A 22,462-nucleotide genomic window follows, 5' to 3' on the forward strand; every position below is an offset into this window, starting at 1 on the left:
AGATTTCTTTCCCCATAGGACATTAGTGAACCAGATGAGTTTTTATGACAATGGGTTTCATGGTCATCATTTAAACTTTTAATTCCAGCTTTATATTGATTTCAGATTTCACCATCTGCCATGGTGGGATTCAAACCAGGTTCCCAGAGCATTACCCTGGGTCTCTGATCCTAGTCCAGTGACAATACCATTATGCTACTGCCTCCTCTGCACAGGGAATTCCGCTTAGTTATGCTGATGCTCCATTTCGTTCCTAAATAAATGTTCAAACTGAATTGTAAATAATCTGTTTAAAACTTAAAGACCATAAATTAGCGAATTCTAGTATTTCCTGCACAAGTGCTACATATCTATGTTCTTATGGGCATACCTTGCTGATCTTTACCAAAATTCGCTGGATTCCGGGGAAGTGCCAGAAGATTGGAAAACGGCTAATGTTACGCCGCTGTTTAAAAAAGGTAGCAGACAAAAGGCAGGGAATTATAGGCCGGTTAGTTTAACGTCTATAGTTGGAAAAATGCTTAAATCCGTCATCAAAGAAGAAATAGCGAGGCACCTAGAAAGGAATGGTTTGATAGAGCAGACGCAGCACGGATTCGTTAAGGGGAAGTCGTGTTTGACAAATTTATTGGATTTCTATGAGGATGTGACTAGTGCGGTAGACAGAGGGGAACCGGTGCATGTGTTTTTAGATTTTCAAAAGGCGTTTGATAAGGTGCCTCATAAAAGGTTGCTACAGAAGGTTAGGTTGCACGGAGTTGGGGGTAAGGTGTTAGCATGGATAGAGGATTGGTTGTCTAATAGGAAGCAGAGAGTTGGTATCAATGGGTGCTATTATGATTGGCGGTTGGTGACTAGTGGAGTGCCGCAGGGATCGGTGTTGGGGCCTCAGCTATTTACCATTTGTATAGATGATCTGGAGGAGGGGGCTGAGTGTAGGATGATGAAATTTGCTGATGACACGAAGATGAGTGGTAAAGCAAATTGCATGGAGCATGTGGAAAGTCTGCAGAGGGATCTGGATAGGCTGAGCGAGTGGGTGAGGACCTAGCAGATGGAGTATAATGTTAGCAAGTGTGAGGTTATCCAATTTGGCAGAAATAATAGTAGGAGGGATTACTATTTAAAGGGTGAAAAGCTGCAGCATGCTACGGTGCAGAGGGACCTGGGGGTCCTTGTGCATGAGTCGCAAAATCCCAGTCTGCAGGTGATCAAGAAAGCGAATGGAATTCTAGTCTTTATAGCGAGGGGGATAGAATATAAAAGCAGGGAGGTCTTGCTGCAACTGTACAGGGCACTGGTGAGGCCGCAGCTGGAGTACTGTGTGCAGTTTTGGTCGCCACACTTGCGCAAGGATATTTTGGCCTTGGAGGGAGTGCCAAGGAGGTTCACTAGGCTGATACTGGAGAAGAGGGGGTTGGACTATGAAGAGAGACTAAATAGACTGGGTCTGTACTCGGAATTTGGAAGGATGAGGGGAGATCTTACAGAGACGTATAAGATAATGAAAGGGATGGATAGGGTAGAGGTAGAGAGATTTTTTCCCACTTAGGAAGGATAGCAGGACTAGAGGGCACAGCATCAAGATAAGCAGGGGGCAATTTAGATCAGTTGAGGAGGAACTTCTTCACTCAAAGAACATAAGAACATAAGAAATAGGAGCAGGAGTAGGCCATCTAGCCCTTCGAGCCTGCCCCGCCATTCAGTAAGATCATGGCTGATCTGTCGTGGCTCGGTTCCACATTCCCGCCCTCTCCCCATAACCCTTAATCCCCTCTCTTATCAAAAACCCATCAACCCGCGTCTTAAAAATATTTAGCGAGGTAGCCTCCACCACTTCAACGGGCAGAGAATTCCAGAGATTCACCACCCTTTGAGTGAAGAAGTTCCTCCTCAACTCCGTTCTAAACCACCCCCCCCTTTATCTTGAGGCTGTGCCCCCTAGTCCTATTATCCTTTCTGAGCGGGAGGAGTCTCTCCACCTCTATCCTATCCATCCCATTCATCATCTTACATAAGAACATAAGAAATAGGAGCAGGAGTAGGCCATCTAGCCCTTCGAGCCTGCCCCGCCATTCAATAAGATCATGGCTGATCTGTTGTGGCTCAGTTCCACTTTCCCGCCCTCTCCCCATAACCCTTAATCCCTTCTCTTATCAAGAACCCATCAACCCGCTTCTTAAAAATATTTAGCGAGGCAGCCTCCACCACTTCAACGGGCAGAGAATTCCAGAGATTCACCACCCTTTGAGTGAAGAAGTTCCTCCTCAACTCCGTTCTAAACCGCCTCCCCTTTATCTTGAGGCTGTGCCCCCTAGTCCTACTGTCTTTTTTGAGCGGGAAGAGTCTCTCCACCTCTATCCTATCCATCCCATTCATCATCTTATACGTCTCAATGAGATCTCCCCTCATTCTTCTAAACTCTAGGGTGGTGAATCTCTGGAATTCTCTGCCTGTTGAAGTGGTAGAGGCTACCTCGCTAAATATATTTAAGTCACGGGTAGATAGGTTTTTGGTAGGCAAGGGAATTAAGGGTTATGGGGAGAAAGCAGGAAAGTGGAACTGATCCACTTCAAATCAGCCATGATCTTATTGAATGGCGGAGCAGGCTCGAAGGGTTAGACGGCCTGCTCCTATTTCTTATGTTCTTATGTTATCTGTTTTTATGTGTATTGAATGGATCCAGAAAATAACATTACTAATATGTTAATTTCTTCTCCCTAGTCTGAAGATCTCTTCTCTCTGATCGAGACACATGAAGGGAAACCTTTGAAACTGTATGTCTACAATACAGACACTGACAACTGCCGAGAAGTAGTTATCACACCAAATACTACGTGGGGTGGGGAAGGCAGGTAAGATGCAAACTCACTTTAAGGGAAAGAATTCAAATCTGAAATGAAACCAGGAAGTTTTGGACACAAGTATCCTGTCCGTAGCGTTCAGACTGCAGTGTGGATGTACTTGCACTATGTGAACAGCAGCAATTCAAGAAGCTGCCTCCCCATCAGCTTCTGAAGAGCATTTAGGAACGAGCAATAAATGCAAGCTTTTACATGAACAGATGCAAAGAAACAAAAATTTAAAAGTTTATTTATTTATTAGTCACAAGTAGGCTTACATTAACAATGCAATGAAGTTGTTGTGAAAATCCCCTCGTTGATACACTGAGGGAGAATTTAGCATGGCCAGTGCACCTAACCTGCACATCTTTGGACTGTGGGAGAAAACTGGAGTGCCCTGAGTAAACCTATGCAGACGTGGGGAGAATGTGCGAACTCCACACAGACAGTGACCCAAGCTGGGAATCGAATCTGGGTCTCTGGCACTGTGAGACAGAGACTTTGGTAGAAACCCTTTTCCTTGTTGCTAACACGTTTTAGGTAGATGAAATATTTTTGGATAGATGGATAGATCACTTTTCCAATACTAGGAGACTGCTAACTCATTCCAGCTTTATTTTGTTTCTCTAGAATTTGGTGAATAACATACACAAATTGTTTTAAGCCTAGGTTGTGGGATTGGATATGGCTACTTGCATCGAATTCCAACCCGTCCATTTGCAGAGGGTAAAAAAATAAGTCTTCCGGGACAGCAACCAAGAACACCAGCCAGTCCATTAAAAGATGGTTTCACAGAGGTAAAATTTGATTTATTTTGAAGATTCATTTAAAAAAATGTTTTGTTGAAACATTTGGTTTTACTTTGATGTGGAATTGCATTTTAATGTAAAAAAAATTAAAAAACTATTACAAGGATTTCAGTTGGCTATTTCAATTAATGAAAAGTTGTATATATTTGAGGTAGAAAAGCTTGTAGACATAATTCTTAATTTGAATTGAGAATTAATGTAATTCACACTTGTGAAAAATGAATTAAAGAATAGTTGACCGAACTCAAGTGGGAGGTTTATTTGTGCACTAGGTAGTTATCCAGTCATACCTACGTTTCTAGCGTTAATCTGGTGGGGTTTTTTTTTAGAGTGTACTTCTGTTTCAATTATTCTGCCCAGCCTTGCTGAAAATATTCCTGTAATTATGATCGGTCTACAAAATTATTTTTTTGCTTGGCTTTTAATATTCATGTTATTTTATGCAAATAAAAATTGGAAATTTCCACTGTGCTGATTTCCAGAGGGCTATTGCATAAAGCAATTTGAATATGCTAAAAATGACCAAAATTTTAGATAAAAGCAAAATACTATGGATGCTGGAAATCTGGGGGGAATAAAAAAAAACTGAAAATGCTGGAAAAACATAATGGGTGGAATTTTCCTGTCCCGCCTGCCACAGGAATTGTAGCGGGTGGGACAGAAAATTCAGCAGACCATACAAAGGTCCATTGACTTCGCATGGGAATTTCAGGCCTTGGGGTAAATGTGACCAGAAAATCCCACCCAACAGGTCTGCTAACATCCCTGGAGAAAGAAACGAGTGTTAGCATTTGAGTCCATGTGACTTGACTTCCGAACTAAAATGTTTCAATATATTGGTTCCAATTTTGTGACCAGTGGCAAAGCAGCGCTCACCACTGAGCTCAAAGCCACACATACAAAAACCTGCCAATCTGTACCAAGGATACCTTCTTTCACAATGTCAGTTTGAATCTGGCGGCAAAGCAGGGGATCTTCAGATGTTCAGCAACAGTGATGCCATTAAACAGAGTAGGCAGCCTATCACATTGAAGTATTCTCGCAGACAGCAATCCAGGAAGTAAATTGCACTGAATTATTAAACTTCTCATTCAAATTTTGCAAAGAGCTAAATAGATGATTGGGACATACATATGGCATTAAGGTTAACTAATAAAATGGTTATAAGCACAGAGGCCATTCAGCCTTCATGTTCATGATGGCTCTTGTCAAGAACGGTTTACTTAGTGCCAATCCTCCACCTTTTTCCCCAGAGCAGCTGAAATAGCAAACTTTCAAAAAAATATTTTTATGGAAAATATTGACCTTGCACACAAACTGATTCTTCAAGGCCAGTGAGGCTGATCAGAAGTAATTAGGAACTTAGTTTTCCGTAAAAACCTGGGTTATACATCATTCAAAAAGGTATAATAGTTTGACGTTTTCTACAAGCCTAATAGAGTAAAAGGACAAGCTTTCATAGTTCAGTGATTTCTGTTTGATTTCATTGTGGGGTGGGATTTCAGTGCACACAATAAAGAAGGAAGTATAGAATCACTGACAGCAATTTAATATTTGATGCGTGAATGGACTCCAGATATTGTTGTCCTTTTTGAGGTGTGACTGTTTTGCTGTCATTATTACCATAAAATCCAAGCCATTGTGTTTATTTAATAACTGTGGTGGTGTGCTTTTAAATTTTGTACTAAGTTAATTTGCTGCAATTTTGGGTTTGAGTTAATTTGTTGAATATTTGTTAGATAAGCAGTTTTATCTTTGTAGGTCCAGCTGTCTGCTGTTACCTCATCTGCTACAACCAACCTCCAGCAGGGATTATCGGGACTTTCACTGGGTACTGCTCCCCCTTCTGTTAACAGTGTTCTTAATACAGGTAGGAATCAATAACATTTACACAAGTACTGAAATTTATTGCAAAAAACCTCACTCTCTAATACTTGTTTTTAAAATCTTTCCTGTGCTGCTGACAGCTTGTGATGTGCCAACCTGAAAATCAAGCTGTGTTCTTCTAAAACTTCTGGACTACTCATTATTTTGAGTTCCTTAATCAGAAAAGACCCACTCAGATGACTCAACCCTGTGAGTCCAACTGCAGCTGGTCTTATTATCTGTGCGGGGATTAGCATGTTTGCCATTCCTTATTGCTCATGTAAAATATTGGGAGTCAAACCACACTTATTGATGATACATACAAATTGAGATCTGTTTTAGAAGTATTCTATGTTTAGTGGCATTGTCACCCCGTAAGTCATCTGACCGTCTTTTATGGAAGTGACTCACCTTATGTCTACTTGCCCAAGAGAATCTTTGGGGGGATTTGTGACTGTTAGATATCTACCTCTTTATGCCCTGAATCAAATCCTGTGCCATTCATGTGTGCTGCTTCAATCTCTCAAGTCAGCCCAAGTGAACGCTTGGTGAGATGAAGCTCAGTATTATTTACTTCACAGCTCATGAACGTGCAAGTTATTATCAGATTCACTTTGTTCAATTCATACAACTTTCCATCATACAAATATAACGAGCACACCACATTTCTCCACACTAATGTATTGTCTTGCTTGACAAACTTACTGGTGTCTATTCTCCTCATAACCTTTAGTTGCCTGACAGTCAGAAGCATTGTTTTAAAATCCTCTTCCTTTGTCTGTTTCAGTTTCACTGTTCACACAGTAATGCTTTGCACCTGCCAGACCCTCGGCTGAGCAGCCAGGGTCTGTAACTGCCCCTGCACTGAGTGAGAGGAGTTTAGCAACTGCTGAGACAAGCTAGCAACACTTGTTGGATTGAGGAAAAATCAAATATAGTTTGAGTATCTTAACTACCTGTCATCTTGGAACTATTTAAAATTAGCATGAATATAGTTTTCTTTAAAATGCAACATTTAAAGTGACTTGTTCCTCATTTTCTTCTCTGAAAATGTTATGAAAAGGTTATTGTATTTGTAATTTACTTACATAAGGTCATCTGGATTAGCAAATTGGTACAAGAGAGATGCACAACTAATCCTGTTTGGATTGATTGTGCCAGAACCCATCAGGCATCTCAAATGAGCTTTATCATTTTTTTCTCTATACTGCCAGAAATAGAAGCAACTTTTCAATTATCAAACCATTTTTGTGGGGGTGAATTTTGGAAGTATTTCTTCTCCATTCTCTCAAGCAATAATCCCCTTTTTAAGGAAATAGATCACAACTGTAGTCACAGTGAATGTCATCTTGTTCTCATAGAATCCCTACAGTGCTGAAGGAGGCCATTTGAGCCAGCACCAATGACAAAATTACCCAGGCCCAATCCCCATCGCCCTACGTATTTACCCTTCTACTTCCCCGACACTGAGGGGAAAGCTAAATCGCAGGCCGATCAACTTAACCCTTACATCTTTGGACTGTGGAAGGAAACCCATGCAAATGCTGGGAGAACGGCCAAACCCCACACGGTCACTCAAGGCTGGAATTGAACCCAGGTCCCTGGCACTGAGCAGCAGTGTTAACCATTGTGCTACCCATGTGTTTCACTGAAATCGGTGCTTAGAATGGGAAACCAGGAACTGCTTTGACAGCAAAGCAAAATATTTCTACGGAAAATAACTTGATTTCTCTACTCTTTCCAACACCCCGCCCCTGGTGGCAACATCTTTAGGAACATAAATCTGCTGTCATTAAAATATTTACATTTATTACACTTTATACGCAGTACATAGAAACATTTTTAGCATATTATCATATTGTGTAATTTGACCAATTGAGTTTTATTCATGTATTTCCTATTGGTGTGAATTTCCAAATTTGGGAATAAAGCATGTTTTTAAATGGTTAGATAAGAAATCAGTTTAGGAACTACATTGGAAGATCCCATTCACTCTGTAAAACTTGAGGTAGCAATGTAATAGAGTACTATTTTGTTTGTTAACTGGAAAGAAATTTCATTTTTATGTAAATACATCATGCAGTACGTTGACTTCATTACAGGCAAAACAGCTCAAGACATTGTTGTCACAGCGTAGCCACCAGGTTTGTTTGTGTACTGATGAGCTTTCGGGGGAAAAAGAAAGGGTAAATTGTATCAGTAAGCCATAATGTTGTACACAGTTAAGGAAATCCAGATGGGATTTATCCTAGAATTCTCTGGGAAGCTAGGGAGGAGATTGCAGAGCCTTTGGCTTTGGTTTTTGTCATCGTCATCATTGTCTACAGGTATAGTGCCGGAAGACTGGAGGATAGCAAATGTTGTCCCCTTGTTCAAGAGGGGGAGTAGAGATTATCCTGGAAATTATAGACTGGTGAGCCTTATTTCTGTTCTGGGCAAAATTTTGGAAAGGATTATAAGAGAGAGGATTTATAATCATCTAGAGAGAAATAATTTGATTAGGGATAGTCAACACAGTTTTGTGAAGGGTAGATCGTGCTTCACAAACCTTACTGTATTTGAGAAGGTGACCAAAGAGGTGGATGAGGGTAAAGCAGTTGATGTGGTGTATATGGATTTCGGTAAAGCTTTTGATAAGGTTCCCCATGTAAGCTACTGCAGAAAATACGGGTGCATGGGATTGAGGGTGATTTAGTGGTTTGGAACAGGAATTGGCTAGCTGAAAGGTGGTGGTTGATGGGAGATGTTCAACCTGGAGTTCAGTTACTAGTGGTGTACCAAGGATCTGTTTTGGGGCCACTGCTGTTTGTCATTTTTATAAATTACCTAGATGAGGGTGTGGAAGGATGAGTTAGTAAATTTGCAGATGACACTAAAGTCGGAGGAGTTATGGACAGTGCAGAGGGACATAGATAAGCTGCAGAGCTGGGCTGAGAGGTGGCAAATGGAGTTTAATGTGGAAAAGTATGAAGTGATTCACTTTGGAAGAAGTAACAGGATTACAGAGTATTGGGCTAATGGAAAGACTCTTAGTAGTGTGGATGAGCAGAGAGATCTTGGTGTACATCAGGGAGCTGGGGGCCAGGCTGAAGTGCAGGGCCTCCAGGGTGGCGTTCTCTGGGCTGCTGCCAGTGCCCAGTAATAGCAGGGATAAAAATAATGAGATCCTACAGCTGAATGCGTGGCTGAGGGATTGGTGCAGGACAGAGGGGTTTAGTTTTGTAGACCATTGGGAAGTCTTTGTAAGGGAAGGGCACCTATACAAGTGGGATGGGGAACATTTAAATGGGAAGGGCACACATATTTTAGCTGGGAGGTTAGCTGGAGTGTTTTGGCGGGGTTTAAACTAATATGGAGGAGGGTTGGGGAGGAGACATAGCTTAGTAGGCACTGGGATTGGGAGCGAGTCGGGTGACGGTAAGTCTAGATGATAGGAAAATCTCTCAGGAGAAGGAGGATCTGAGCGGGCCTGAGGGTCTTCAGTGCATCTGTTTTAATGCGAGGAGTGTGACGGGTAAGACGGATGAACTTAAGACCTTGATGTTCGTGAGGAATTTGGATGTGGTGGCAGTGACGGAGACGTGGTTAAAGGAAGGGCAGGACTGGCAGCTAAATATTCCTGGGTATAAGTGTTTTAGGCATGACGGGAGGGTCAAAGAGGAGGGGGAGTGGCGTTGTTAGTTAGGGAGCACATCACAGCGGTGCAGAGGGAGGATAATATAGAGGGGTTAGGAATTGAGTCTCTGTGGGTGGAGTTGAGGAATAGGAAGGGAGCGATTACTATGCTAGGGGTGTACTACAGGCCGCCCGACAGCCCGTGGGCAGTGGAAGAGGGTATATGTGGAGATGTTTTGGATAAGTGTAGGAAGAACAGGGTTCTTGTAGTGGGAGATTTTAATCTCCCTGGGGTGGATTGGAAGGTGCCTAGAGCCGGGGGTTCAGATGGGGAGGAATTCTTAAGATGTGTATTGGAGGGGTCCTTGGAGCAGTATGTAGATAGCCCGACTAGAGAGGGGGCTATACTGGATTTAGTTCTGGGCAACGAGCCGGGTCAGGTGGTTGAGGTTGCAGTAAGTGAACATGTGGCTAATAGTGACCACAACTCTGTCTACTTTAGGATACGAATGGAAAAAGATGAGTGCTGCCCTAAGGGGAGGGTGCTAAATTGGGGGAAGGCTAGATACAGCTGGATTAGGCAGGAGCTTAGGGATACAGACTGAGATAGGCTGTTGGAGGGCAAGTCCACTTTAGGCATGTGGGAGTCTTTCAAGGGAAATGGGTGCAGGAAAGGCATGTGCTGGTTAGGAGGAAGGATGGGAAAGGTAGGATTAGAGAGCCGTGGATTACTAGAGATATTGAGGACCTGGGCAGGAAGAAACGAGAGGCGTATGTCAGGTCTAAGCAACTGGGAACAGAGAGAGCGTTGGAGAAGAGTAGGAGGGATCTCAAAAGGGGAGTTAGGAGGGCAAAAAGGGGGCATGAGATGGCAGGGAGGATTAAGGAAAATCCAAAGGCGTTTTACTCCTATGTTAGGAACAAAAGGGTGGCTAGGGGAAAAATCGGTCCCCTCAGGGATAGAGGAGGGGAATTGGGGAGATCCTGAATGAATACTTTGCGTCGGTATTCAGAGAGGAGAGGAGCTTGATGTCTGGTACGGTCATTGAGGGAGCTGTAGACCAATTGAAGGAACTATCGATTACGAGGGAAGAAGTGTTAGGGCTTTTAGGTAGCATTAAAACTGATAAATCTCCGGGGCCTGATGGCATTTATCCTAGGCTGCTTAGGGAGGCGAGAGATGAAATTGCTGGGCCTCTGACGTAAATCTTTGTCTCTTCTTTGGACACAGGTGAGGTCCCAAAGGACTGGAGGATAGCGAACGTGGTACCGTTGTTTAAAAAGGGTAGGAGGGATAACCCGGGTAACTATAGGCTGGTGAGTTTGATGTCAGTGGTAGGCAAGTTGATGGAGAGGATTCTTAGGGATAGCGGACTGGTAATGCTAAAATGGCGGCGTGGGCTCGTTGGGCCGAAGGGTCTGTTTCCCAGGCTGGTTTTGTTCTTAGTTCTTAGATCCCTGGAAGTTGGCACCCAGATTATAAGAGCTGGAGTCTAATGTTGCAGTTGTATAGAACATTGGTTAGGCCACATTTAAAGTACTGCGTCCAGTTCTGGTCGCCTTACTACCGGAAGGACGTGGAGACTCTGGAGAGAGTGCAGAGGAGGTTTACCAGGATGTTGCCTGGTGTGGAAGGACTGGGTTGTGAGGAAAGATTGAGCAAACTGGGGCTGTTTTCCCTTGAAAGATGGTGACTGAGGGGGAATCTAATAGAGGTATATAAGATTATGAAGGGTATAGATAGAGTAAACACAGGTAAGCTATTTCCTATGGTAGAGACACACAGTACAAGGGCTTAAGGTGAGGGGGGAGAGGTATAACACAGATATTAGAGGGAGGTTTTTCACACAGAGGGTAGTGGGGGTATGGAATGCTCTGCCAAGTAAGGTGATGGAGGCAGGCACGCTGGAATTGTTTAAGAGTGACTTAGACAGGCACATGAGTGGGTTGGAGATGGGAGGATTTAGGAGATTGTTTTAAATAAGGTTCATTAGCATTGGGACGTCCCTGGTAATGTAAAAGGATGTGGTATGATGTTTTTCTCTTCTAATTCACAGGTTTTAAGTCAGTCTGCCTTGTTGTCCAACGAGGGGCATACACGCAATGGGTCGTACTTAGGCTGCTCTTGAATGTTCGAGAGTGGCCTAGTGCTTCATGTCGTTAGTGTGTGCATAAACTGGACCAGGTGCTGGGCAGCATGACAACTCAGTGACTATCACTGTTTGCTGTGCAGACACATGGATTTGGGCCGGTGTCTGTGGGAATTTGCGCATTCTCCCTGTGCTTGCGTGGGTTTTCTCCGGGTGCTCCGGTTTCCTCCCACACCCCAAAGATGTGCTATTAGGCTGATTGGAAGTAATGAATTGTCCCTAAATTAGTTTCCCTCAATGTGGATTGCCATAAAACAATAGATCAGGGTCATGGGTGGAGGGGGGGAATGGTAATGTTAAAATGGCGGCGCAGGCTCGTTGGGCGGAAGGGCCTGTTTCCCGGGCTGTTTTTGTTCTTTGTTCTTAGATCCCTGGAAGTTGGCACCCAGGTTGATAGGGTTGTTAAGAGGGCATACGGTGTGTTAGCTTTTATTGGTAGAGGGATTGAGTTTCGGAGCCATGAGATCATGTTGCAGCCATACAAAACTCTGGTGCAACTGCACTTGGAGTATTGCGTACAGTTCTGGTCGCCACATTATAAGAAAGATGTGGGAGCATTGGAAAGGTTGCAGAGGAGATTTACCAGGGTGTTGTCTGGTTTGGTGGGAAGGTCTTATGCAGAAAGGCTGAGGGACTTGAGGTTGTTTTCGTTAGAAAAAGGTTAATAGTTGACTTAATTGAGGCATATAAGATGATCAGAGGGTTAGATAGGGTAGACAGTGAAAGCCTTTTTCCTCAGATGATGGCTAACATGAGGGGACATAGCTTTAAATTGAGGGGTGATAAATATAGAACAGATGTTAGAGGTAAGTTCTTTACTCAGAGGGTAGTAAGGGCGTGGAATGCCCTGTCTGCAGCAGTAGTGGACTTGCCAACTTTAAGGGCGTTCAAATGGTCAATGGATAGACATATGGATAATATTGGAATAGTTTAGGTTAGAAAGTCATTAGATTGGTTCCACTGGTCAGCGCAACATTGAGGGCCGAAGGGCTTGTACTGCGTTGTTATGTGTGTTCTATGTTTAATTACTTCACACAGTTTTTGCTATTAATAGCATCACTAGTACTTCATCCACATGATGTATAGCTCAAAATAGCCTCCAAAGATCTGTTAAAAGAACAAATTCTGCAGCAGTACTGCTCTGCACCTTTCATATTTGAAAATGGGCAATACCAAAATAGTGTTGCTTTAGTGAAATTGCAGTAACGATACTGTTAAGACCCTGCCTTTTGTAAGCGGTGTCATAGAATGGTAATATCAAAAAAGGAGGCTGTTTGGCCCATTGGTGTCTGTGCTGGCTCTCTTGAGAGCTATTCGGCTAATCTCATTCCTCACACCTTTTGTCTAGCCCTGCAAACCTTTTACCTTCAGGTCATTTTCCAATTTCCTTTTGAAAACCACAATTGAATCTACTTCCGACCACACACTAGGCAGTGTATTTGCAGGTTCTAGCCACTCAGCATGTAAATAAGTTTTTCCTCCTATCATCTCTGGTTCTTTTGCCAGTAATCTTCAATAGGTGATGCTAAGAATGTTCTTATAAGATTTTCTCCCTTGGGTGGAGCTTCTGTCTGCAAGAGAGTCCTGCAAATCCAGATCGGTTTTCTAGTGCTCCTATTTTCTTTTGTTTACTACTATTTTGTTAAAAGAAGGGTCTTCTTCATTTAATAAGTTTAAACACCACATTTGACTATCTTACTTGTGACCTTGAGTTACTACATTTTTGGCAATGAGGAAGAAATGGAAGGGAGAAAAGTGAAGTTTCTTTGTTCAGCATGGCAGTATGGTTGATGGGCTGCACAGTGGTTAGCCCTGCTGTCTCTTGATGCCAGGGACCCATGTTCGATTCTGGCCTTGAGCGAAGTTTGCATATTCTCCCTGTGTCTGGGTAAGTTTCCTCTGGATGCTCCCGCTTCCTCCTATTGTCCAAGTCGGAAATCCTAATTTGAATAACAGATTGGACCCACCAGAAGTGGAGACAGTGGTATTTAGTAGGAAGAGAGTGGCCCTGAGTCCTCAATAGGTTAGGTGGATTAGCCCCAGTAAATGTGTGGGGTTATGGGGGTACAGCAAAGGGGAAAGCCAGAGTGGGATGCTGTTTAGGAGAGTCTATGCAGACTCTGGGTCAGATGGTCTCTGCACTTTAGGGATTCTGTGGTTCTGTGGACAGAATTTCAAGTTGGCAGCACCATGGCTAGCTTAGCAGCAATTGGAAATCAATGAGCGAAGGACTGGGCATAGGTCCAAAATCGTCATAATCTGACTCCCTCGGTGATTGTTCAAAGATTCGAATTTCATAACCTTTTCAAAAGGCAGGTCAATCCATAGCTAATTTTGTGGCAGAATTACACCAGCTTTCTGAACACTGGTTTTGGAGCAGTTCTGGAAGATCTGCTTGCTCAAAGGCAGGCTGGTCTCTGGCATTAACAAGAACAGCCCTCCGACATCAACAGGGACACTGCAATCTGCCAGCAGGCCTTCGCCTCATTTTCAACTGTTGGTACCTGAGTGAACAGGTGATTGTTCACTCTTTCCCCCTTGGAGCTTTTTGCAACCTCGCTATGACATCCATGATGAATAAGGGAGAAAGTTTCTTTAGTTAGGGCATCATTATTGGCACAGGCTTGGAGGGCTGAAGGGCTTGTTCCTGTGCTGTACTTTTTTGATCTTTGACCCTGTACCGTAGCCCTAACTATAGAATCCCCCATCAATTTGCTTTCCTAGCCTTCTTTCTGCTGCTCAGTACAGCTGAGCCAACTGTGTTACATAATCTACAGTGTACCAGTGAAAGTTTATGCTGCTATATTTTATTCACTGAACCAACAATGCAGAATTATGATTTTCCAGCTTATTAGAAAAAGGAATGAGTTTTAAAGTGTAACAAGTAGGCTTACATTAACATTGCAATGAAGTTGCTGTGAAAATTCCCTTGTCGGATACACTGAGGGAGAATTTAGCGTGGTCAATGCATCTAACCAGCACAACTTTTGGAGTGTGGAGGAAACCCATGCAGACACAGGGAGAACATGCAGATTCCACATAGGCAGCGACCCGAGCTGGAAATTGAACCCAGATCTCTGCCACAGATGCACCAGTGCCAGCCACCATTGCTGCCCCATGTCTGCTGAAGAATACCTATTAACTGTAAATGTTCTTATTTCCAGCAGCAGTTCTTTTTGGACAAAGCTTGTAATTTCTACCTATTAGATATACCTGGTGTAAGAGTAACACATTTCTGTGGAAGTATCCTGCATATTTCATAAGGCTTTGTCTTTCCAATTTCTATTGTTGCAGAAGATTCTGGGAATCAGTAGTTGTTTTTGTTCAAAACATTGAGACTTCAGTAAATTTCTGATTTTTTTTTTAAACTTGTTAGGTGTTCCAACGGTTCCATTGTTGCCTTCATCTGTGAATTCGCCCCCAGGTGCAGTACCAACAAATATAAATACTGATCCCACCTTACCTGGTAAGTCTCATAAGAAAAATAAATTGATATGATGTTGAAGGAAAACTTTGTTTTCTACTTGGATGTTAAAAAAAACTTTTACTGCAAAACAATTTTATGATGTCCTTCATAATGTCAAAATGTGTCAGGCTGGAACTTCCACTGACACAAAACAATTTATTTAAAATAAGGACCACTGGGTGAATATTGACTATGCATATTTCCGGCTAACATAGAGTTTGAAAGTATTCTCACTTCAACACCAACTCTCCACGCTCTAACCAATAACACAGACTCATTGGTATCACTTAAATGGACTTAATACAGTGAGTGAATTTATTTTATAAATTAGCATGTAACTTGTTTCAACAATTTAAAAGTTATTTATTTTTTAAATGTGGTTGAAAATGTTATGCATTTTTAATTGCTGCTCATCTTTTGAAAAGTAAATTTTAAATGTAATGAATTAAGTATCAGTATTTTGCTTTTATTATCAATGTATGTTTCTATTTGAAAAAAATGAATGGTAATAGTTTTTTTGAATGAGGTGTCATATATGTATATATATATATATGGCATCCTTCACATTGTTAACGTTGATTATTAGATGTAATTTATCAATATTTGCAGGTTTAATGCCATTATCGAGTGGACTTCCAAATTTGCCCAACCTACCCAACTTGAATATCACCCTACCAAACCTTGCTCCAGTGACCTTACCAGGAATAGGTGTGATACCTCCCCCCGCTGGTATGTATGTAAAGTACTGTAAGTGCCCTTTATCCAATCTGAATAATCACTTAAAACTGAGCTATTTTCATTTTTAAGTGGGAAATATTTTAGAATATAATCATCTCACGATTTGTTCTTTTCCATTTAAAAAAATTTCCATATGCTACCCACCATCCTGTATTTGTGAATATTGCAAAGTCATTACTTATAGTGGTCTTGTACAAATCACTGGGTAATTTAGTAAGGCAATTTGTTTTTTGCCCACTACTCCTTCAACCAATGCCAAAAGTCAGAAATCCTAATTTGGATAACAGATTGGTCTCACCAGAAGTGGAGACAGTGGTATATAGTAGGAAGAGAGTGGCCCTGAGTCCTCAAAATTGACTTCAGACTTCATGAACTCTCACGGCATCACGTTAAACAAGAACAAGGAAATTTCCTGTTGATCACAATCCACTCCCTCAGCTGATGAGACAATATTCCTCCATGTTGATCATCGCTTGGAAGATTGAGGGTAGCAAAGACGCTGTGATTGTAGGGCTTCAGTGTCTCACCATCAAGAGTGCCTCAGTAGCATAACCACAGACAGAGTCGGATGAGTACCGAAAGACATATCTGGGTATATGGCAGGTGGTGCGAGAGGCAACAAGGGGAGATCCTAATTGATTTCATCCTTGGCCATCTACCTGCCATAGATACATCGGTCCATGACAGTATTTGTAGGAGTCAGCAGCTCATAGTGCCTCAAAGTCCCATCTTCATCAGAAGTATATCTTCTATGAATTGTGACACTACCAAAGTGCTAAATGGATAGATTTAGAACAGATGTAGCAACTCAAAATTGGACATCCATGAGGTCCTTTGCGCCATCAGAAGAAGTGTTCAACCAGAATCTGCAACTTCATGACCTGTCATATGCCTCATTCTACGGTTGCATTCAAGGCAGTGGATTCAGGAGACCATGCCAGGTGTATCAGCAGGTGTGTCTAAAATGCAGTACCAATCTGGTGAAGCTACAACACAGTCATGATGGTGGTGTACAATTAAATAGCTAACAGGAGGAGGGTTCACAAATATCCCTATTTTCTAAGATGGGTGAGCCTAGCATGTCAGCGCAAAAGACCAAGGTGAAGCATTTGCAGTCGGCAGTGCTGAGTGGGTGATCCATTTCAGCCACCTCCCAAGATCCCCAGTATTACAGATGCTGGCCTTCAGTTGATTCAGTTTCCTCCAATTGAGATATCAAGAAACTGTTTACTGAATAATTTGAAGGCTATGGACCCTGACAACATTCTGATTGCTTTACTGAAGTATTTGGCTCCAGCTGCACCCCTAGCCAAGCTGTTCCAGTTCAGCAACAATACTGGTATCTGTTCAACAGTGTGGAAAATTGCCCAGGAATGCCCTGCTTGCAAAACGCAAGACAAATCCAAAACGGCCAATTGCTAGTCCTAACAGTCTACTCACAATCAGCAAATTGATGGATGGTGTCATTGACAGTGCTATCGAGCAATGCTTGTTCGGCAACAACTTGCTGATGTTCAGTTGATTCCTTCAACTCCAGACCTCATTACAACCTTAGGCCAAACATGGGTAAAACAATTGAAATTAAGAAGCAAGCTGATTGTGACTGTCCTTGACATCAAGGCAGCATTTGACTGAATTTGGTATCAATGAGTACTAGCAAAATTGAAATTAGTGGGTGCCAGGGAGAAGACTCTGGGATTTTCCAGTCTCGCACAGGCGAGATCGTAAAATCCTGCCCTAGGCCAACAGAGATTTCTGTTCTGGGGCAGGCGAGGTGGTAGTTTTGGCCTTTTGGAGTCATATCTAGCACAAAGGGAAATGCTTGTGGTTGTTGCAAGTCAATCATCTCAATCTTTGCATCACTGCAGGAGATCCTCAGGTTAGTTTCCAAGACACAAACATCTTTAATTGCTCCACCAATGACCTTTCTTCTGCCACAAGGTCAGAAGTGGGGATTTTCACTGATGATTGCACAATATTCTGTGATACAAAGATACAAAGAACAACACAGCACAGGAAACAGGCCCTTCAGCCCAACAAGCCCGTGCTGCCATTTTAACAAATGTACTATTCACAAATCCTCAGACACTTGAGCAATCCCTGCTTACACACAGCAAGACCTGGCCAGCATTCAGGTCTGGGTTGGTAAGTGGCAAGTAACTTTCATGCCACACAAATAGTAACATCTCCAAATCCCCAAAATAAAATCTGGCCATCTGTCAATTATTATAATTGTTATCATCACTGAAGCACCCACTATCAACACTGGTGATCTACTATTGTTCAGTAACTTAACTGGACTAGCTGTATAAATATTGTGGCTACTAAAAAGGTCAGGCACTTGAAATTCTGTGGTGAATAACTCATTTCCTAAATGCCCAGAGCCTGCCCATTTACATGGCACCAATCAGGAATGTGATGAAATAATGGATGAATATAGCTCTGACAACACCCAAGCTCAAAGCCATGCTAATAAAGCAGCATTTTTAATCAGTGTCCCATTCCCAACCTTAACATTCACTCACCAGTATTGGCGCACAGTGGCAACACTGTACCATCCACAAGATGCACCTTGCCAGGCCTCTCAGCAGTACCTTCCAAACTTATGACCTATACCACCCTGAGGACAAGGGCAGCAGATTTATGCAATTGCCACTGTCTGCAAGTTCTCCTCAAGTTACACACCATCCTGACTTGGAACTATATCATTGTTCTTCTTTTCAGTCACTAGGACTCCCTTCCAAAACAGCATTGTGGGTCCATGTACTCCAGATAAACTCACCTTCTGAAGGGCAATTAGGGATCGGCAATAAATTCTAGCCTTGCAAATGGCATTCCCATCCCATGAACAGAATTTGAAAAATATGTTAATGTGTCAGTGTTTGTCCTCTTGAGGCACCCTATCATTGCTTTATTGGAAACTGCTTTCTGTTAGAATCATAAGATTGCTACAGTGCAGAAGTAGGCCACTGACTCAGGCCCACTCCCTGTCCTATCCCCGTAACTCCACACATTTACCCTGCCAATCCTAACCTACACATCCTTGGACACTAAGAGGCAATTTAGTATGGTCAGTCCACCTAACTTGCACCTCTTTGGACTGTGGGAGGAAACTGGAGAACCTACAGGAAAACCACGCAGATATGGGGAGAATGTGCAAACTCTACTCAGCCAGATCAGGCTTTTTTAAAATATCCATGCGTCAATTTCCATTCTCTGAATATCATCGTAGAATAGTGTTAGATTCAGCAGTGCACTATGCTGCACAACCTTTTTCAAATTGGAGTGTGTAAGATATGAAATAATTATCATGTTTTTTCTCCTAGGTTTTCCATCAGCTGCTCAGCTGCCGCCACTAACTCTTCCTGGACTGCCCCCTCTAACAATGCCCACCATGTTTCCCTCACAATCACCCTTAATTACTGAGGCAAAGGCTGGTCTAACTGAAACAGTTTCAGCCCTCTCTCCAGGAGGAGGTGGTTTTCATGTTTCTGCCTCTGCACCGCCTGCTGAACAAACCCCTGCTCTCATCTTGGATACTGCAACTGTTTCCATGACGACTGCTGACATCCAAGCAACTGCATCACCTAATGCAAATAATGAAGAACCATCTTCTGTTTTCACAGACACACAAGCTTCTTCTAAGTCTTAACTGTAGACCGTTTAAAAGCAGGAGTTGATTAATGTATTTATTCAGCTGCAGAATGTTCTGAAATTAAAACATTGTAAAAGATAGACTGGCATGATCACATCTCAAGGAGCATTAAAACATTGTACATAATTGTAAGGATGAGGTTAATAATACCTTTAATACAGTTGGATGGTTTACCACATTGTTAAGCAATGGGATTACTTTTGATGTAAATGGAAAATAAATTATTTTATCAAGTACAGATTCAATTACCTCTCTTCTCCCACTCCCCTTCTTCAGCTGAGGTTTGTTTCTGGTACAGCATGTGTGCTGTTCAGTTACATATTTGTTGCGTCTATAGATGGTATCTTGGTTGTAATCTTTTCTAGCCTGTACAATTTGCAGATCACTAGGTCAATACGTGCTGTATCATTAAAGCCCCTCGCTGTTTTTAATGATTGAAAGGGAATAATGTAGGAGAAAGCTAATGTGCAGCTGAAATCCAATAGGTGTCACTGTGAACATAACGGGGAGTATATTTGGAAGAGATGATTTAGCAATAAATGCTCCTGGAAAGCTTGTCCTAATTCATTCAGTTTCAAATTTTACTGGTATTTTTCAGAATAGAAGGAAAATTCTATTTTTAAAAAAGCTACCTTGTCAACTCTTGTGCCAAAATCCAATGTTGCTTTTGTGTATATAATCTGGAAACCCTGCGACTTTGTCAGGATTTCAAATGAGTGACATGGTATGAGAAAAGTAGAAGTTCTTGAATGTAAAGCAGTAATAGATTCAGCATTTGAATAAATGTAACCATGTGAAATGTTTTAAACATGTGTTTAACCATTTAAAATGCTGGTGACTAACACTGAGTATCTCGATCCGCTCAAAGAAATAAGGGTCTTACATTAGAGTTGAAAAAGAATGAGGCAAGAACCACATTATTGAGGGTCCTTTCATGTAAGACAGTGATCGAGAGACTTGTTTTAAATGTTGTGGAAGCAGATTGGGCTGGTGTAGTACTGTAAGATAAAATATCTCAGCCACTAATCCTAAGTAATTTTCAAGCCAAGCTTTTCTGTTTTATCTCAAATTGTTTGTTCCGGCTAAGCCGTGACAAACCTGTTAGTATGATAATAATTTGAGGGGATTTTGGGGGAGGTAAGCTCACTTTTATCAAAGGCACTGGGCTTTGAGGTGAGTGGATTGGATAGTTGACTTCTGGATTGTGAATTCTAGTATCTCCTGCCTTCCCTGAGTTGTTGAATGTGTGTATGGGTGCTAACTAAGGCCAGGAGCTAATTAAATTATGCTAATATCTAGGCTGAGGGATGTGGAACATTTTTAGAAATAGATGCAGGAGAAGCTTGTTAACATTTTGATTGAAATGTGTTGAAGTAGAAAGCATAAACACTGGAGAAGATGGGGTAACAACTGATGAGTATTTTAAGAAAGAGTGGAATGTGAGACCACCTTAGTATTGGTCAGAAGCAAGATGTGGATTTAAAAATAAGTTGTGTTGTAATATGAAATAAAAATCTAGTTATGAGTTTAGGGAATAAAATTGTAACTTTGCTAGTGCCCCATGCCAAATAAGGTGGCTTGATGTTTTACTATTTGTATTACGTGGCATGAATATTTTTAAATTGTGTTCTACTGTAAAAACATTTTACAAAACTAGATGTAGAATAGAATTCTGTGGATAGACATTTGTCTTAATCTGCCCATATAGACATTTAAAAGAATAATTATTCAGCAGTAATAGAATCTATACAGAAACAACTTTGTATTTGAATATACTGCAGATACAGTTTCAAGCAGTATCTGCTTTGATGAAAACTAACAGCATCAATAATGCAAACAATTGCATCTTACTCATTTGAGAAAAGCCAACTTCTGCACATTGAGTACTTCAGGTGCTCCATGTGTCTGAATGCCAGAGAAATTTGCATTCTTTGTTTTTATGACTCTGTTTTGCATTGTATAAAATTGAACTACCAAAACATGTTTTTCCTTGTTTGATCTCAATTTATTGCAGGTATTAACGTATTTGTTTAACACACAACTTCATAATCTAAGTTATTCAGCTGTCCATCTGAAACTTTAGAATGAATTAACTTTACATATTTAATGCACTGCACATTCTAAATCAACAGGTAGATATTAAAATTAATAGAATTTATTTAGTCATCACCATGGACATTTCTTGGGTTTTTTTGGAATAGGTACCCAATGATTGGTAATGAGACTATTTTGAGAATACATTTCAAGCTGGGCCTCTTTTTGCAAACCATTCATGAGCAAACAATTTTAATTTTTTTGTGGGTGTATTGTAGGCAATGTCTTTTACATAGTTTGTGGTTAGATTTTTAAATTGTTTAAATTTAAACTTTGTACACAGTATATATGTACAAAATTGACCTTTTTATAAAAAATTTACTCCAGTGCCACGGTGCTTAATTCCAACTGTTGCTATAAAGATATTTCATAATTGGGAAATTTTGTGTTCATCTACTTCGTTGCAAACTGGATTATTAGAACAATTGAAGGTTTGTTATTTGAGTGTTCAGGAAGTGCCTTTCACATGATGCAAGCATTTCTGATTTTTGTAGTTTGATATGGGACAGTTTATCAAGATAGTGGTACAGTGTACAAAAGGCCCTACCACGCATCGTGCTAATTCATGCCTGTGCTTTTAACCTAACCCACCTAGGATCTTTGGTGGAAAACAGGATGGGGTGAAGTGTGAAATGCATCCAGCCAGAACCTGTGCCGTTCCTGCAGAACAGTCTAAAATCAGGGCTGCTACTTTGATTCTGGACACATTCACAGTTACTCCAACAAACTGGCAGTATAGTTTTGTTGGTGCTGACCAGCACCGACCATTTCACAATGGAAGTATGTCATTCATCGCAGTTAAACCAATGACAAACTTGCTATGCGATTTTACTTAATCTTGCAAGCTTGAATGATCCCAATATCTAATATTTTGAGGGAGACCATTCCAAATTTGTTCCTAGCAGCTAGTGTTCTTGCCAAAATTCCGAAGTTGTGGTAGCATATTGTTCTTGGGAAGACCCTTAATTCAGTTAAAAAGCAAAATAAACAACCTGAAATTACTACTTTTAGTGGCATTTCTCACTAAATTCCCACAATACACTGCTTTAATAGGGTAGGATTAATTTTCCGAGTATCGCATGATGTCAGATTCCAGCAGTTTAAGTGGAGTTGCATTTAACTAGACTTTAAGATGACAAAGTTTAATCCAGGGAGGGATTCAGCCAGGGTAGCAATGGAAGACAATGTAGAAAAAAATGGTCTTTATAAATGTGGTGTGCTGTAAA

At 41.4% G+C, this 22,462-nt stretch overlaps 1 protein-coding gene across 1 annotated transcript in view; it reads left to right on the forward strand.

Annotated features, from left to right (window-relative positions):
- The window catches only part of gorasp2 (golgi reassembly stacking protein 2), a 43,355-nt gene extending 22,230 nt beyond the window's left edge, over positions 1-21,125 (forward strand). The window contains exons 5-10 of the mRNA XM_080199044.1: positions 2,725-2,855; positions 3,508-3,640; positions 5,414-5,522; positions 14,660-14,749; positions 15,359-15,478; positions 18,814-21,125. Of these exons, the coding sequence (XP_080055170.1) occupies positions 2,725-2,855; positions 3,508-3,640; positions 5,414-5,522; positions 14,660-14,749; positions 15,359-15,478; positions 18,814-19,139 (909 nt within the window). The 3' untranslated portion in view covers positions 19,140-21,125. The remainder of the gene's footprint in view (positions 1-2,724; positions 2,856-3,507; positions 3,641-5,413; positions 5,523-14,659; positions 14,750-15,358; positions 15,479-18,813) is intronic.
- Positions 21,126-22,462: the final 1,337 nt, after the last annotated feature.

The sequence above is a fragment of the Carcharhinus amblyrhynchos genome, chromosome 11 (genome assembly GCF_965287045.1).
Source record: "Carcharhinus amblyrhynchos chromosome 11, sCarAmb.v2.hapA, whole genome shotgun sequence".
NCBI classification, from domain to species: Eukaryota; Metazoa; Chordata; class Chondrichthyes; order Carcharhiniformes; family Carcharhinidae; genus Carcharhinus; species Carcharhinus amblyrhynchos.